General features: G+C 45.9%; 1 protein-coding gene across 6 annotated transcripts in view; it reads left to right on the top strand.

The window, feature by feature from the left end:
* The window catches only part of ITSN1 (intersectin 1), a 162,711-nt gene that overhangs the window by 100,894 nt on the left and 43,508 nt on the right, over positions 1-18,309 (top strand). For all 6 annotated transcript variants that reach the window (XM_061627743.1, XM_061627736.1, XM_061627737.1 and 3 more), the window contains 3 exons: positions 7,426-7,585; positions 8,348-8,553; positions 8,881-8,960. In XM_061627743.1, coding sequence (XP_061483727.1) covers positions 7,426-7,585; positions 8,348-8,553; positions 8,881-8,960 — 446 coding nt within the window. The remainder of the gene's footprint in view (positions 1-7,425; positions 7,586-8,347; positions 8,554-8,880; positions 8,961-18,309) is intronic.

Here is an 18,309-nt window from a genome sequence, read left to right as displayed (position 1 = left end):
GTGAGGTCAAAGGCGCATTTTTCAAGCTTGGCGAAGAGGCGGTGCTCCTGCAGGTGCTGCAGCACCGCTCGAACGTGCTCCTTACGTTCCGAGGGGTTCCACGAATAGATCAGGATGTCATCCAAGTAGATCACCAGGAAGCGGTCTAGGAGGTCCCGGAAGATGTCGTTCATGAAGTGCTGGAAGATGGCAGGAGCGTTGCACAAGCCAAATGGCATCACGGTGTACTCAAAGTGCCCATAACAGGTGGGCACTCATCACCCTCCCGCATACGCACCAGGTTGTAGGCCCCTCTCAGGTCTAGTTTGGTGAAAATGCGAGCGCCCCGCAGCCGCTCTAACAGTTCTGGGATCAGGGGCAGAGGGTAGCAATTCCGAACTGTAATCTGGTTGAGGGCGCGGTAGTCATTGCACAGCCGGAGTTCCCCACATTTCTTTTTGACAAAGAGGACAGGGGCGGCTGCAGGGGACGTGGAAGGGCGAATAAACCCTCGGCGCAGGTTCTTGTCGAGGAACTCTCTGAGGGCTGCCAGTTTGGGTTCTGACAGGGAATAAAGCCGGCCCACGGGAATCTTGGCTCCGGGGAGCAGATCAACGGGACAGTTGTAAGGACGATGGGGCGGCAACTGGTCTGCCTCTTGCTTCCCAAACACATCCGCGAACTCCCGGTACTGCTCCGGTAAGGCCTCGGGCACGGAGCTTGCCTCCTGGGTCATCAGGATGCGCTCCTTCAGCCTCCAGCAGTTGGCTTGGCAATAGGGGGATCCGAGGGTCAGTCGGCCCGTGGACCACTGGATGATGGGGTCATGCTGCTGGAGCCATGCCAGGCCCAGCACAACCGGGAAGTGGGGTGCAGCAGCCAGGTAGAACTGGAGGCTTTCCTCGTGCTCCCCCAGGGCCATGTCGAGCGGCACTGTCTCCTGTACTACAGGGCCCGAGGCGAGAAGCCGGCCATCAATAGTCTCCACCAGGAGGGGGCGGTGAATGGGTTGACTAGGAACCCGGTGGAGCTTGGCAAAGGACACGTCCATAAAATTGCTGGTGGATCCTGAGTCCAGCATGGTGGGTACTTGTAGGGTCCCCCTTCCAGGGACTGTCAGTGTGATCAACACGGTCAGATGCTTGGGCGGTGAGGAACTGAGGTGGCAGGCCCCTTGACCCATGAGGTTGCCCCGCTCAGGGGCCTGTGAAGGCCGGGGCATGGGCGTTTCCCAAGGCAGGGGCTGTGGGTCGTTTCGCGGAACACTGGGCTGCAAAATGTCCCAGGGCCCCGCAATACAGGCAGAGGCCCTGTTGCCGGCGTCGCAGCTTTTCGGCTGCAGAGAGACGTGGCCGAGCCCCTCCCAGCTGCATCGGTTCTGCCGGGGGTGTAGGGTCCTTGCCGACAGGCTCCAAGGGCCCAGCCACTGGGGCTGATGCTCTGTAGACTGGCCGGGGTCGGTTGGCAGCACGCCTGCTTTCCAGCCTCCCGTCAGTCTGGAGACACAGGCGTATGAGGGCTTGCAGGGTTCCAGGGCGCTCCACCCTAGCTAGCTCATCCAGGAGCTCATCCGACAGCCCCTCCTGAAACTGGTCCATGAGAGCAGCTTCGTTCCAGCCCAGGGTTTGTTGCAATAGACGAAAGTCTGTTGCATATTCCCCCAAGGGGCGTCGGCCTTGCCGCAGCCTGCGTATCCGGTGGTTGGCTGTGGCAGATTGGACTGGGTCCTCGAACATAGCCTTCAGTTCTCTGGTGAAGGCGGCTAGGTCGTTGAGCACGGGGCTCCGCTCGAGGAGCAGGGGCGTGGCCCATCTAGCTGCCGCCCCGGTGCAGAGGTTAATCAAGAATCCCACCTGGGTCTTATCATCTGGGAAGGCCTCTGGGCGTAACTCTATGAAGAGCTGGGCCTGGGCCAAGAAGGCTGAGAGCTGGTCGGAAGCCCCAGTAAATTTCTCTGGGAGAGTCACAGGGCACTTGGCTCTCCCTGTAGGGAGAGGGGGTGGGGCTGCTGCTAGCTGGGTTTGCAAGCCTTGGACGGCCAACAGCAGCTGGTCTACTTGTGAGCACAGGAGCAAGTTTTCCTGCTGGAGTTGCTCCATGGTCAGCACTTCCCCCACTCCTTTGTTGCCTGCTTTGTTTGGGCTGACTGCAAACTGTCAGCTCTACACTGCATCAGCAGTGCCGGGGGGGGGGGCTGGAAATTCCTGGGTCTTTGGCAGGGAAGGAAAGTCCTTAGCCAGCAGTCAGGTTGTAAATCTGCCAGGCCTATCCGAAGCGTACTTGCCGAGTCAGAAGTCCAGAAGCGAGGTCAGTGGAGGTCCGGGATCAATTGCCAAGGGGTCAGTCAAAGAGATTCTGCAGGGAAACTAGGTCTACACAAAGCCACACCTGACGTTGCAGTCAGCACCAAGCTGCAGCCAAGGTGTGCCTTATAAAGAGCAGGATGGACAGCAGGTGTGAGCCCTCCGCGTTTGGGCCTTAAGGAGACAGGCCTGCCTCTCTTCTGCCTGACCTTCTGCTGTCTACGTTCTGCAGGTGAGGGGGGAGTATCCTGTTCACTGTCTGTGTCTGGCTGCAGGGCCTCTGCTGTCCCTGGGGTGCTCTGCAGTTGAGGGGCAGAAGGAGCTGGATTCTCAGGAGGCTCCTCCGTGTCTCCTGCTGCTTCTGGGTCTGCTGCTGTTACTCCCGAGTCGTCCTCATCTGAGGAGTCCTCTGACGGGGCCATGACAATGGTTGGGGTGCACACCTGGGAAATAAGTTGGCCCAGGGTGTACGGAGCACACAATAGGTGCAGTTGAGTTTCAACTGCTGTTAAGGGCCATTTTCCTGGGACTGAAGTCTTTTCAGGTGTATGTCAAGGGGAACCATCTGTTGGTTCACACTAGTAATACTTCAGACAAAGCTTATGTGAATGATTGGAGGAGGGAACTCATTCGAGGTCTCTCAAATTGGAGGCCACTGGGCAGAGTGTCACCGGCTGTTTCTCAAGCCAGGTTAGGGTGGACAGTCTGATGGTGGACTGGGTCAGCAGGACATCCTTCAGGGAGTCAGTGTGGCAGTGTTTGCCCAGGTGGTAGACTGGCTGGTCACTCTGGTGATTGATCTGTCCACCACGACAGAGAACATTCAGGTGGTGACATTCATCTCCCAGTTCCCATGCAACAGTGCATGGATGGGTAGATGCGCTGGAGGTGTCCTGGCCCAAAGGGCTTCTCTATGCATTTCCTCCCTTCTCCTGATCCAACAGATGTGGCAGAGGGTGCACCAACTCAAGGTGCAGGTGATATTATTATTATTATTATCATTTATTAGTTGCTTTTTTCCAAAAATAGGACTCAAAGCAACGTACAAAAAGGAAAACAAAAACACATTGCATTTGAAATAGCTTACAGCAAGTCAAACAATGGCAAAAACGATTTCAAGCAAAATAATACAACAATAATAGAGAAAAAACAAATGGCAAATATAACAACAAGACAAAAAACACCCCAACACTATAAATAAAACATAACACATTGTAACAATCCTATTACACAGCTAGTCAATATTGCAAAAGTAGTAACACAATTTCAACTTAGCTGTTAGAACCACCCCCACCCATGATGTTATTCACAGACTCAATCTTCTAGTAACAAAAGTCCTTTTAAACTCCACCAGTCTCCGCCAACCGCCCGCCGTACCTCTTCCCTGGTGGCCCGATCTCAAGCAGCGGTGTCAAGTGACCAACAGCACCGACGCACCTCAGGGAGAGTCCTGCCCATGAGTCCGCCGAGCAAGGAAGGCTCCTTGGTTGCACCGGGGTAGCAGGCAACAAAGACAAACGTGGGGAGCAGGCCGAGAGCCACTGCCACCACCACTATCTCCCCCCACACTTTGGGGATGACATACCTGCAGACCGGTCTCCCTCACATGCCCCCGTCCGCTGTTGAGCCCAGGGGTGTTGAGCCCAGCCTCTCTCCTGTGGATCAAGGAGGGGGAAGGCATGAGTTGCAGGCGCCTCAGCCCTCAGCGGGCATGGACGATCCAGCTGTTCTTGAGTCTAGCCCAGACCTTGAGGAAGAGAGTGAGCTAGCCACCCCACCAGTTCCCACGGCTGACCCTGCCCCTCAATGGGACAGTGCTCAGCCATCAAGCACCCCCACGGAGCCATTAGGGGAGGATTCCGAAAGAGCAGTAACTCCTCCTGTGCCAAGCAGTATCCTAGAGACGCCCAACGCTTCCTAGCCCTCTGCTTCCCCACCTGCAGATGAGGACCCTGTTCTGTCAGAAGAGCCCGTGGAGACTCTCCCCCCTTCACCGCGCTTACGACGTAGGGAGAAGTGGACAGGGCAGAGGGCGTGCATGCGAAGGAGTGAGAGGTTACGCTCCAAGACCTCTCCTATTTAAGACTGCCGTGCTGTGAATGGGGCGTTGAGTCAACTTTCATCACACATTGCAGACCATGTCTAGAGGGCAGTTAGGGACTTGTAGTGAGTTAGCGTAGGGTCTTTTCTATGAGGCGCTCAGCCTTTGATGTATCCATTACGTTAATAAAGCAAGAGTTCCTTGCACCCTCGTCTCTGACTCGTGATTCCCGCTCTGAACCGGACATCCGCAAGGAAAAAGCTCCCCCAAGAGCGGAGTCATGGCAGCAGCAGCCAAGGATAAGTCAGCCCTCAGGCAGCCCTCCACCAGCTTCCCTCGTTGGGCGAGACCCCCTCGGTGGCCTCAGCAACAAACAAGAGGCAACTGCTCCACCGAGATGGAGAACCACTCAGCCGGGGTAAGGGACCCAACTCCGTTGTCCTCCAGTCTCTCCCAACCCATTCTTGTGCCGCCGCATCTGTAGTGCCTTCTGTGGGGAACAGAGCAGGTGGAGGCAGCCGCTGTTACCACCGCCATTTTCCTTCCGCTTAGGAATGCTAAGCCTGCCTTGATTTCTCCACCGCGCACATGGATTGCAACCAGAGACATGTTGCCGAGAGGTTGCTCTTTCATTTTCCCCTGGAGTGTGTGCTGCTTAGAAATCCCCAGGGATGGCAACGTGGGAGGAGTCTGCCCAGCACCCAGGCAGGAAAACCTGATATTTGTGGGCCTCATGGTCCATTGTGGCTAAGGGAAGTAGCGGCAGGTGTTTCTGTGGCTGTTTCTTTTCTTCTCTAAACTGGAATTAGATGAGATGTAGTAGTATGGACATCTGCTTTGGCTTTTCTAAATCGAAACAGTTCCTCTGAGCTTCTAAGGAGGTGAAAGGTGTTTCTCGTGCTCTCTCACGCTCTCTCTTTCTCGCTCTCGCTCTTGCACTCTCTCTCGCTTGTCCCTTGCTTAGGTGTAGCCGGGATTCATAATGCAGCGTGCACACTTTTGAGTTACACAGGCTGTTTTCCTGGATGTGCCTTCCGGCACTGCTGAACCCAACCGACTCGGAGAGATCAAAAGGCAAGCTTGCATTCATTAAAATGTAGCACAGCCTAGGCAAGCTTTAATGGAAGGCACCTTATTGGTCCTGCCATCCATAGTTTCCAGACCTGCTCAGCCTGTCTATGCAGGAACCTTGGAGGATTCCAGTGAGGGCAGGCCTGCTTTGGCAGGGCCCAGTGGCCCACCCTCACCCAGACATCTTCCAGCTGTGGGTGGTCTTGAAACCCTGCTCTCCTTTTCCTGGGCATCCAAAATAGGATTTATTTATTGGCATTGCATGTTCTTCTATCTTGTTGTGTCATGTCAGGGGTGGACTCCACCTCTCAGGATGTGCAGGACCTGCTTGGGTTTTTCAGGCTGAGTGGAGAAGGTCTTGAGCTGTAGCGCTGTCAAATGCCAAGCTGCAACACTTAGCAGTGTTCTGGCCAGTCTTGGGAGTCTGGTACTTTTTTCACATCCCTTGTGCAAGTGCTTCATTAAGGCAGTAAATCTTAAGTTGCTTCAGATGGCCCATAGGTTCCCCAACTGGAACCTCAGTTGGGTCCTTATTGTTCTTATGGGTCTGCCTTTTGAATCCATGGCATCTTGCTCACTTAAGCTGCTGACTCCCAAGACAGTGTTTCTGGTGGCTTTTACCTTAGCTGGGTGCTCTCTCCTCTAATGCTCAACTATGTGTTTTTCATTCCGACAAGGGGGTGCAGTGGCCTGATCCCTCCTTCATTCTGAAGGTGAACACACTTTTCCACTGTTCCCAGGAGGAGGTGGTGCCCTCATTTGTCCCATGCCTTCCTATGCTCAAGAAAAGAAGTGACACGCCCTGGACATCCATTGGTCCCTGTGGTCCTGTTTTGTTTCTTTTGCAGAGCCATCAAGTGGCAATAAAGTTTCTACCTCTTCCATTGCTAGGTGGCTGAGAAGGTGATTGGGACTGCCTATGAGGCCTTGGATAAGCAGCCTCCAGTGGAGGTGTTGGCCCACTCACTGAGGAGAGTGGCTGCCTTGGTGGCATTATGAGGTGGGTTCCCAATTGGCGGCTATCTGGGCCTCTGTGCACACCTTCATGAAGCACTGTCAGGTGGATCCATTTTCTTCTGATGCTGCATTTGGGTGTTGCAAGGGACTATTCCCACTTAGGCATGTTGCAGAGGAAGCCTGTCCTTGGATGGACTGCTCTGTTACATCCCTATTAATAGAGTGTTCTCCACTCCAGTCTGGCAAAAGCGGAAATTTTACTTATCATGAATCACTATTTGCAGACTGGAGTGGAGGACACTTGGCCTACTGCTCACTTCCTTTGTTTCTTGCTATGCCTTCTGGTTTGTCACTGAGTTGCAGTAGATTGTGGCTGGACTGCTCCTTATAGTTAGGTTTGTCTATTTATACTTTTTTGTTTTTTGTTTATCTTCCCCGTGTGCTTGGGGTGGTGTGTGTGTATTTTGCTTGGGGTTGAGGAGTTGTCTTGCTCTGCCACTTGGTCTGGTGAGGGAGATGACTCCTTCCCTTGGAGAAGAGACAGAAGATTGGAAAGGACCCTGCTTGTTACCCCCAAAGGGAGAATCATCCCTATTCGAGTGTTGTCCACTCCAGTCTGCAAATAGGAATTCAGGAAAGTAAAAATTCTGCTTTTTCTGATATTATAACTTGAACAAAACCAAAGAGGAAAATGTTGATTAGAAAAATATATCTTTCTGTAACTTCTCCGTTATGTTGCTGGCTCCTCTTCACTGAATATAAATGGCTAAAGAAAAAAAAATACCCTCACCCCCCAAAAACCACAACTACTACTTTTACCTGCTTAAAACAAAAATATGCAGGTAAAGATCAATACCTTTTTCTGAGTTCTCAGATTTGGGCAAACCTTGCCATAGCAATGGTAATTATTTTGTAGAAGAGGGAGATGTAGGGTAGCCGTGTTGTAATACACACCATGAACCAATATAATTTTGAAGACTATGCAGCAGTCAAGAAATAAGACAAAAATAATGATGTGTTTTTTCACTTCATAACTGTCATGTCAATTACAATATTGCCACTTTTCCTTTTCAGATGGCCAGCAAGTACTAGTGATAAACAAGAGACTGATAATTGGGATGCTTGGACAGCACAACCTTCCCTTACTGTTCCAAGCACAGGGCAGCTGAGACAAAGATCTGCCTTCACCCCAGCCACTGTTACTGGATCATCTCCTTCTCCTGTCTTGGGTCAGGTGAGTTGCCATTTTACAGCAGGCATGGAATAGTACTACATGGTTATAAACCTGAATTTATGCTTTATGTTGTGCAATATATATGTCAATGGATCTGTTCTTTTCTAAGATTGTCAAACAAAGAATTAAATAATTAAAGATGGGAAAAACACTATAATAGCATTAGTTTATATATACGGACATGAAAGGTGGCATTAACGTTCTAGGAATTCCGGATTCCCCAATCATTAGGACTGAAAAAACACAGTAATGCTCCCCGATACCATATCACCATAGTGGCACAATGACAAACTCACAGTAATTATGAACATTTAGTTTTTAATTTCATTAAATACTGCTAGTATATGTTAAATATAAATAAGATTTTTAGTAAGGCAAAACTTTTCAAGAGTAGTTCAGTGGTAGAGCACATGCTTTGCATGGAGAATGAACCTACAATCCATAGCGTTTCCAACTAGGGCTAGGAATAACTCCTGCCTGAAACCCAGGAGGGCCACTGCCAGACAGTGTAGGCAGTACTGAGCTAGATAAACCAATAGTTTGGCTTGATACAACAGAGCTTCTTATGTTCCTACTTGTTTGGCACTTACCTGCAAAATAAAGTACAGTTGCAGATACCATGGTGTGCAATTCATGCAAGTGAGAGAAACAATTTAATAATATTTCAGAATTATATCTACATGGTAGATGTGAAAGGCTTAGAAACCACTGTCTCCTGAAACACACTGCAGAAATTACAGTTCTCTTCATGTGTCTAACTAGGGTGAAAAAGTGGAGGGACTTCAAGCACAGGCCCTGTATCCTTGGAGAGCCAAGAAGGACAACCATCTTAATTTTAACAAGAATGATATTATCACAGTGTTAGAACAGCAAGACATGTGGTGGTTTGGAGAAGTTCAAGGACAAAAAGGCTGGTTTCCTAAATCATACGTGAAGCTTATTTCAGGTCCTATAAGGAAATCAACAAGGTATTTTGCTTATTTGATTTTGTTCGATATTACAGGACCTCTATGTAATAACATTTGGAAAGAATCCTACTAAACTTCTATTTAGACATTGGCCATTTTTGTGCAGATATAAGACAGTTGTCAGAGTCCCTTTTCAAAAACAGGTAGATAAAGTATTGATTACTTTTGCACAATGTAGATATATTATTAAGGTTGGTAATAAAAACAAAGTTTATAAAACAAACGTTTTAACTTTTATTATTGTATTTCTATACTCTTTTCATATTGGACTGTTCTATAGTGATGTTAACTTAGATGCAATGAAACGTTTACACTTATTTCTTTAAGCATGGATTCTGGGTCTTCAGAGAGTCCTGCTAATCTGAAGAGAACATCACCAATTACCAAATCTGCAGTTTCAGGAGAAGGTAAGAGCGTTTTCACTGGAGAGTCTTGAAAATACAATGATTTGTTTAATATTAAGAAATTGCCTAATACTGGCTATTTCAAACCGAAATAATTTTAAATAAACAGTGTTGTCAGACTTGCTGTATTATATTTTCTACCACACAACAGTTTTAGTTTGACAAGCAAACTGCTCAGTTTAGATGTAATGACAAACCATGGCTTGTCATTATGAGCACTCATGAGCCTCTGGTTTGCATATTCCCTGCCCTTTTCCTCCTGTAAGAGGTGACAATTGAAAACTTTTGCTTTTGAACTGTCCACAGTTCCCCATTAGATCTGAACTTGAGGAACTGTGGTTTCTTCTGACTATAATTAAACAAAATATGGTGTGGCGTGTATTATGGAAAATATATGCGACTGTTTTAGGGATACTTCATTTTCTCCCGTGCATGTAAGATGATCTCAGGTGGGACTTGAGCTCCACCTTGTGGTCAAAGGCAAAATAACCAGAACTTGATTTGCAGACTGCTGTAGCCCTCCCATAGAGAAGACAGTTCTTATTTTGCCTCTCACCAATATGGTTATATCTGCACTCTCTGATCGCTAGGGTTAAGGTCTGTATTAGTCTGTGTGTTTGTGTCTTCCATGTCTTCTGTGAGTTCCTGGCCTTTTATTACTTGTTTTTCTACCTGTTTCTTATTTTTTTTAAAAAACCACGCTGCTGCTTCTCCCACTTCTCAGCGCGTCCCAATACAGCCTAGCTTGTTTCTTTGTCTTCAGTCCTCAGCTTTTCCAGTCCACCCGTTCACCTCAGTTTTCAGTCCAGACCTCCGAGTCCTGCCAGATTTTCTGACTGTACAGCCTTTCCAACCCAGATGCCGATTCTCCAACTCTCCCACTTTTCCACCTTCGCACTTACATTAAAATAAGGAGGAAAAGAAAGTGTGCTTTTGCCCAGAAGCTCCCAGAAGCTCCGCCAGTTATTGTGAGCCTGCCAGGCCCATTCTAAGCCCACCTCCACCTAGGACAATGGGGAAGGCTAAGGACAAAATGGCATTTCCCGCCAAAAACCAAAAGCGCTTATCCTCTGCGGTGTCAGTTTCAGAGGTTTCTTCAAGAGATCATCCAAGTCAGCATAGACAGGAGGTAATCAACCCCCCCCTTCCCTGTGGCAGGGGATGCATTGACAGTTTCTGACACGGTGGGCAAGGGAGGTCATGTCCACGTTAGGGTCCTTTGATCCTCAGGGCTTGCATACTTGAAGGGAACCCAGCCATGGAGCTATGAGGTTCATGCTGCCTGATTAAAGCAGACGGGGGGAGGAGGTTCAGAATATGAGGCATATATTGACTTCAGAAGTGGCAATTGATGCACATGAAAGACACTCTTGTTCAGACCTTAGAACCATTTTTTTTACTCAGTCCTCACCTGAGGGCTTTAGAGGTTTTCAGGAAGTTTCCAGGGCACAACCCCCCTGTTCTTATCATGCCCACTCTGCCCCCAATATTCAAAGAACTAGGCATGGTTCACTCTCTGTGGCTTATACTGTTGTTACACAGGCTCAATTTTATTCAGCCCCACTTCCAATAGTGCAACTGCAGTTATATGATCTCATGCTACAGCAGTTAAAGAACACTATTTTGTCAGCCCTCTCAAGGTCCTAACCAACCAGCCTCAGCCTATGTCATAGAATGCGATGCAATATGGGCGTCATTGAGGGCTGCAGCCTACTCATCCATTTTTGCACAGGCAGCCTTCTGTGGCTGGAGGATCTATTGTATTATTCCATCCAGGACCCCACTCATTTCCACTAGTCTGTCTTTAAAATATCTAGGGTGGTGGCTGTCATGGCAGATAGAGGTATGGATGCAGCACAGTTCTTGGCAAGAGCCTTGACAGCAGGAGTCTTTACCAGAAGGTCTCTGTGGCTATGCTCATAGGAAGCCGATACCACTGCATGCAACAATCTGGCCTCAGAGACCTAGGTGGGGGGCAAGCTCTTTGGAGATGTAGCGTTGGACAAAGTTTTAGTAGAGTCTAAGGACAAAGAAAGTGTTACCTTCTTCTAAGAGGAAGGAAGATAAACAGCCATTTTGGAGATTTTTCATCCCTACTCATCTAATCAGTCCTTTCAGGGCTTCAGACCCTCAGGGCCAGGAGTTTTGGGTCTCTAGCCTCTTTTGGAATAGACCACGTGCCTTTGGCAGAGGACAGCAACATTTCACCAACAAGTTCAGCTCAGGCACCCAGGCAAGGGTCAACAAACACCAATTTTGACTCTGTCCCACCTACAGTTGGGGGTTGACTGCAGGACTTCGTGAACACTTGGACTCGCATCACCTCAGATCGCTGGGTACTGCAGGCACTGAAGTTAGGCCTCCACTTGTTATTTCTGTCAGCTCCTCCATAGAAGTAAATTCCTTCCCCTCTTTCTGCCAACACAGCCAAGGGGGCCAGGGTGCAGGATACCATCCAACACCTCCTCCACGTCTCAGCAATAGAGCCGGTTCCATTAGAGTAGAGGACTTGGGAGTGTACTCAATTATCTTTACAGTCCCCAAGAAAGATGGATCGCTCCGGGCTGTACTGGATTTGAAACATTTGAACCGCTTCATCCGGTATCACCGATTCAGGATGGAGACACTCCTATCCATCAAAGAAGTCCTGGGAAGAGGGGACTTATTTCTTCCATTGACCTCAAGGAGGATTACCTGCATGTCCCTGTCATGGACCACCACCCCCACAAGGCACGGGGACCATGCTTCAGACCCAATTCCCACCCTTAGGGCAATTGTTCTGGAACCCAAACACCAAATTCCCCTTGCCAAGGCTGTGCAAACTAACACCAACCCTGCAAGGTAGAAAGTAGGCTGCCACCACCCCTTCACTGGTTCAACTCAGAGCTAGGGGAACTCTGAGCCCAGAAAATAGGTAAACCAAGGTTCTATAAGACAAGAGCCAAACTTACATTCCTTGTCAAGAAACTTCTGGTAAAACCCCACAAATTAGAATTAGGCTTAACTCCTTTTTTCCTTTGGTAGTTATGTAGCTGAAAGGTCAAGGTGCTGAATTCAGAACCACCCTTACCCTCAATGAACACACCAGGTTAAATAGAAGTAGCTTTATTCAAAATATAAGTGCACATTAAAATATAGCAGCAAAACAATTCTTCAAAACCACACACGAGAATTCATACACACAACAAGAAAATAATAACCTAACTAGCCTATCACTTATGAGGTAGTTGGTTGTAATCTCATCTCTCCTCAGAGAGAATAGCATCAGATACAAAGCAATGGAACCCTACTTAGGTAGCCACCAGCAAGATGGATACCCATAGGCATCATCCAGGGAAACCTTCCAGAGGGAACAAAGGCTATGGGTCTCAAGCCCTATACTTAAGGAAAAGAAACCCAACGGTCCAGGATTAATTAACCAATCAGGAGCTTACTGATGTAATCCCTTCTCGATGCTTCTTCACTTTTTCGCACCTTGCAGGCCCCCCTCCCAACGGTGTTCTCAACCTTCACAGGCCTTCATGGCCTTGAGTACCAGGCTGTTACTGAGTAGCACAGATAACCAGGTGCTTCTATTCAGGCCTCCCTAACTGCCTTCAGCTGGAAAACGAAACTTAACATTTTTGCCTTTCCAGAGGCCTGTTTTCTAACAAGATGTAACTCCCAGAGTTCTTTGCACTGAGCCATGATATTACATATGATTTTAACATTTCATAAAAATATACAAATTCATGACAGTCCCCATATTTTCCCCTCACAGGCATTACCTGTGATTTATAGTGGATGATCATCATTAACAGTACAGGGCCATGCCCTTTGGCCTGTCTTCAGCCCCCAGGGTGTTCATGAAAATTGTGATCACCTTGGTGGTTCACCTCAGGTTGCAGGGAATCCATATTTGCCCCTATATAGACGACCTGCTACTCTGTTCACCTTCACTCACAAAGGCGTGGGAGGATCTGTATGTCACACTGGCCTGCCTGAAGGATATTGGCGTCCTCATCAATCAGGAAAACAGCATATGCATCCTTCTCGGAGTCTCCAGCACCTAGGAGCTGTCTTGGACATGGTCTAGGGATACATTGCACTATCTCCAGAACGGATAGTCAAGATTCAGAAGGCAATTTGCTTTATCCTGTCTTCTCACAGAGTGGACCTCATGTTTCTGGCAAAAGCCCTACGTCTAATGGCCTCTATCTTTCAGATAACCCCATGGGCAAAGCATTCTCATGCCTTACAGTGGGCATTACTCTCTTTTTAGCACTACATTGCAGCAAGACATCACCAAGTAGCTATCTCCAGTTGCGTCCATCATTCCCTATGTTAGTGGTTGCAGGAGGGAAACATGCACAAGGGGGTGGCATTTCAGGAGCCACCTCTAGTGACCTTCACCACAGATGCCAGTCTCTCAGGCTGGGGAGTAGTCTGTCACTAACCGTTGGCATAGGAGAGGTGGTCCCCAGAAGAAACACTAATTCCCATCAGTCTACTGGAAGTTCAGGCAATACACTTAGCAGTACAACACTTTCTCCCCATTATTCATCGTCATGCAGTCCGGGTCAGAACAGACAACGTGACTGCGAAAGCTCATGTGAACCATCAAGGGGGCACATGCTCGGCAGCCCTTCAGGAGGAGTCCTCCATACTTATGGAATGGACAGAACCTCATCTGGAATCCTTGGGAGTGGAATATCTGAAGGGGGAGGACAGCGGCCAGGTGGACTGGCTCTGCCGCCAACACCACCAGCAAGGAGAATGGAAATTGCACACAGAAGTGTTCTAAGCCATCATGTCTCGATTCGGAAAGGTCCGGGTGGACCTATTCACATCCCACCAGAACCATCAGGTGAAGAGGTTTTTCTAAAGGTACGCACATGTGGCAGCTTCTACTCGCTTCTAGTTCTGCTTCTGCCTAGGCTTCTTTGCAAGATCCGGGACAAGAAGGCGAAGGTACTGTTAATGGCACCCCACTATGGAGACTGTGGTTTCAGAAATCCTCAACCTTGCAGCAGATCCAGCATGAAAGTTGCCTCACAGGGCAGATCTACTCACTTGGGGTGGCTGCTTCATCAAGATCTAGTGTGGTTGGATCTTCACATCTGGCTATTGATAGGAAAAGGTTGCTAAGTGCAGGTCTCAGTCCTTTGGTTGTTTCTACTATGCTGGCTTCATGGCGACCTTTGACACATTGCATATATGAATGCATTTGGAGAGTATTTTCAGTGTGGTGTGCTCGCCAGCATATCATTCAATTGAAGCAGGCTTTAAGGATGTCTTGGCTTTCTCCAAAAAGGCATCAACTTGGGTCTTCGACCAAATACACTAAAGCATCAAGCTTCAGCCTTGTAATCGATTCTGTCCAAGACCATGAAAATACCTTTGGGTTCACATCCATTCATGAAACATTTTCTCAAAGGTGCCACGTTATCTGCCCTACCAACTCAACACAGGTTGTACACAAGGTGGGATTTACACAAGGTGCTAACGACATTGCAACAACCTCCATTTGAGCCACTTTGATCAGTCTCCCTCAGAATCCTGTCATTCAAGGTCCTATTCCTGATCACAGTCACTTCAGCCCAGAGGGTATAAGAGCTCAGTGCCCTCTCAGTGGGCAAATCATTCTGTACCTTCCATAAAGGCAAAGGGGTACTTTGTACAATTCCCTCTTTTCAACCTAAAGTTACCTCTACTTTCCATTGTCAGCAGGAACTCGTTCTTCCGTTCCTTCTGTCCTTCTCCTGCCTATCCATCAGAAAAGGCCTGACATTCTTTGGATATGCAAAGGGCATTAAAGGTCTATATTACCAGAATTAAGTCCTTTCACCATTCTGATGCCATGTTTGTGTCATTCCATCCATCACCCTTAGGGAAGAAGGTTTCCCCATCCACCTTATTGAAGTGGATCAAGGCCTGCATAGCATTGGCTTACAATTTCTTACAGATCTCACCTCCGTCCAAAATTTTGGCTCACTCCACCAGGTCATTGGCTACCACTGTGGCTTTTTCTCTCAATGACTCCTTGGAGGAGGTATGTAAAGTGGGTACCTGGACCAGCTCAAACACCTTCATTAAACATTACAGGATCAATACTTGCACATCAGCTGATGCCACATTTGGAAGGTGAGTGCTAGACCACATTCTTCCATTACAGTAGCGGTTCAAGTTATAGTATTTATTCCCGCCGTATATGAGTCAGCTCTGGTATGTCCCACCTGAGATCATCTTATATACACGGGAGATGAGACATTTGGTGTTACCATGGAATGGTCTTTTATTATGTGCATGTAAAGATGATCTCAAGGCCACTCCCTATCTGAACTGAGTCAATATCCTTCAGGATGTGAGTGATAGCAGACAGTGCTGTTTGTTGTGCTTGTGTTTTTTTAAGTCTTTTTATTAGTCTTTTGTTATTATTATTCAAAAATTTAACATAGACAATATAACAGTATAAAGGTATAAAAGTACCCCTAAATTCCCCCCCCCTCCCTAGAGCCAGTGCTTATGGGATTAAAATTGCAAATATGTTGAGGTGTAATGATATATAGGTGATTGTTGGTATACATGTGAATTTTTGGAGGTTTTTACATATATTGTGATATAATCATATTTTTGAGATGTTAAACCATAAGGACACAGTTATTTATTCATGAAAACCATATGTCTTTTGCTGCTGAGGAAAGTTGCTTGTGTAGATCTTGTTGTGAAGTATGATCTATGAATCTCCACCAAGTTGACATGAATGTTTCTGGTTTTGCAGCGCCTCTTAAAAATCGAAGATGTAAAGTAATTTTGTCCAGGATTGCTGTTGTCCAAATTTTGTTATACCAGTTCTTTATGTTCAGTTCATCTAAGTGCTTCCAAGATTGTAATATCGTTATTCTTGCTGCCAATAATAACTTTGAGATCAAGTGTTTTGATTTTAAAGTTTTGTTTTCACCTGTAAATAAAGATAATAAGAATAGCTCTGGTTTTAATTTACTGTTTCTTTTGTGATTGTATTGAGTTCATTTTGGATTGAGGTCCAAAATTTGTTGATTTTTGAACAAGTCCACCAAAGATGAAAATATGTTCCTTTTTGAGTACATCCTCTCCAGCATAAAGGGGATGATGAATAGGAAATATGTGGAAGCTAAACTGGAGTGGAGTACCATCTATGTAACTTTTTAGAGTAGTCTCTTTATGTTTAGCTGAAACAGTTTTATTGTATTTAGACATAAATATTGAGGAACATTCAGATGTCTCCAATTTAAGTCCCAAGTCTTTTTCCCATTGTTCTTGCAGTCCTACCAGGTTTCCCATGTCATGGTCCAGTAATGTTTTATATACTTTGGATACCAATCCTTTTCCATTATGCCCATTTTCTAGTAAGATTTTTTCAAATTGTGTGATATTTTGAGTAGCATGCCTTTTAATCTGAGGGTCTTTTAGTATAGATTGTAATTGGAATGTGTGTAGCCAGTCTAGGTTCCATGAGGGAAAATCAATTTTCAGTTGTTGGATAGTGATTGGATTTTCTTGTGGAAAGAGATCTTTGAGTCTGAAGTATTCTCTCTCCCCCCCCCCCCCCGGTTTTCATGTAGTTTTTCAACAAATCACCTCCTGCATTCGGATAAGACTGCAGGGGAGTCGAAGGGGAGAGAATTGAGGATAGTTTCATTTGCCAATGTTTCCAAATAGTGAACGTGGTTTTAGTATACGGATTATTAATATTTTTAAGCCATGTATTACAAATTGGTAAGAATGGTAAATTCCCCAGTTTACCAGTGGATAACATAGATTCTTACAATCGAACCCATGTTTTATCTGATCGCATTATCATGAAACTTAGCTGTTGTAGTTGAAATGCTGTATAGTATAGGTATAGATTTGGAAGTCCCCATTCCCTGGAAGTTGTCTGAGTATAAAAAGAGGCTAATGCTAGTCTCAGTCTTTTATTTTGAAATATGAAATTATCATGTTCTGCCATTTACTAATTGTGTTATGAGTAATAAAAAGGGGAAGTACCTGAAATAAATATAGGAATCTGGGTATTTTCATTCGTATGGCAGCTATCCGACCTAATGTGGTGAAATTAATTTTTTTCCATTTGTTTATATCCATATTCATTTTCTTTATTAGAGGGCGATAGTTAATATAAAATAGTTTTGAGAAATTTTTAGGAATTAAAATCCCTAGATATCGAAAGGCAGAATTACATATATTAATTTCCAATGTTTTACGAATCAGTTGATCTTGTGGACCAACATGAAAAAACATTATAGAGGATTTATTAAAATTAACCTTAAGTCCAGATATTTTTGTAAATATTTCTAGCACCATTTTTAGTAACGGAGCAGATTGTGATGGGTTTCCCAGCATTAATGTCTTATCATCTGCATATAGATTTAATAAGTGTTCTTCATTTAACCTAATTTGGTAACCTTTGATTTGAGCATGTGAGCGTAGTTTCTGGGCTAGTGGTTCCATAGCGAGGGCAAATAGTAATGGAGATAATGGGCATCCTAGTTTTGTGCCCCTTTGAATTGATATAGGGTCTGAGTCTAAATTATTTGTGCATATCATTGCAGTAGTCGTGTCATATAGACAATTTATCATGTTTAATGTTCTTTCTCCCAGATGATATTTATTTAATACTTTTTAAAAATAGTTCCAGTTCAAGCAATCAAAGGCTTTATATATGTCTAATGATAAAACACCTAATGATTTTTTATAATGTTTGGCATGAAATATGATATTGAGTAGTCTTCTAATGGGGTCTGAGATGTGTCTACCTGTAATGAATCCTGTTTAATCTGTGTGTACTAAGTCAGATATCATTGAGTTAAGTCTAGTGGTCAATATGGCTGTGAACAATTTTTGGTCCTGATTGAGAAGGTTTATTGGTCGATAGGATTCTACTTTCAATTTATTTTTATTTGGTTTAGGAATAACAATTATATGGGAAGTCCTCCATGTGTCTGGAATATTTCCTCCTGACCAGATATAATTAAAAAGTTGTGTTAAACGCGGGATTAATATCTCTTGAAAAGTTTTGTAAAATGTGCTATTAAAACCATCTGGTCCAGGTGCTTTACTGTGTTTGAGCCTTGTTATGGCAGCCGATACCTCCTCAGTTGTTATGTCCTTATTTAGTATTTGTTCCTGAGCCTTTGAAAGGGTGGGAGGAGAAAAATCAGTAAGATATTCATGAATCTGTTCTGTGTTGGTAGGTATATTACTATATAATTCCTTGTAAAAAATCATAAAATATTTATTGATTTCTTTGGTGTCGTATGTTGTTTTTTCCTGATGTGTTATTGCCCATACTACTTATTGTAGTAGTATGTCGTGTCTTAAGAGCATGAGCTAG

The sequence above is a fragment of the Rhineura floridana genome, chromosome 5 (genome assembly GCF_030035675.1).
Source record: "Rhineura floridana isolate rRhiFlo1 chromosome 5, rRhiFlo1.hap2, whole genome shotgun sequence".
Taxonomy (NCBI): domain Eukaryota; kingdom Metazoa; phylum Chordata; class Lepidosauria; order Squamata; family Rhineuridae; genus Rhineura; species Rhineura floridana.
Note: the sequence above shows the minus strand (reverse complement) of the source record. Positions and strands in the feature narration are given on the sequence as shown.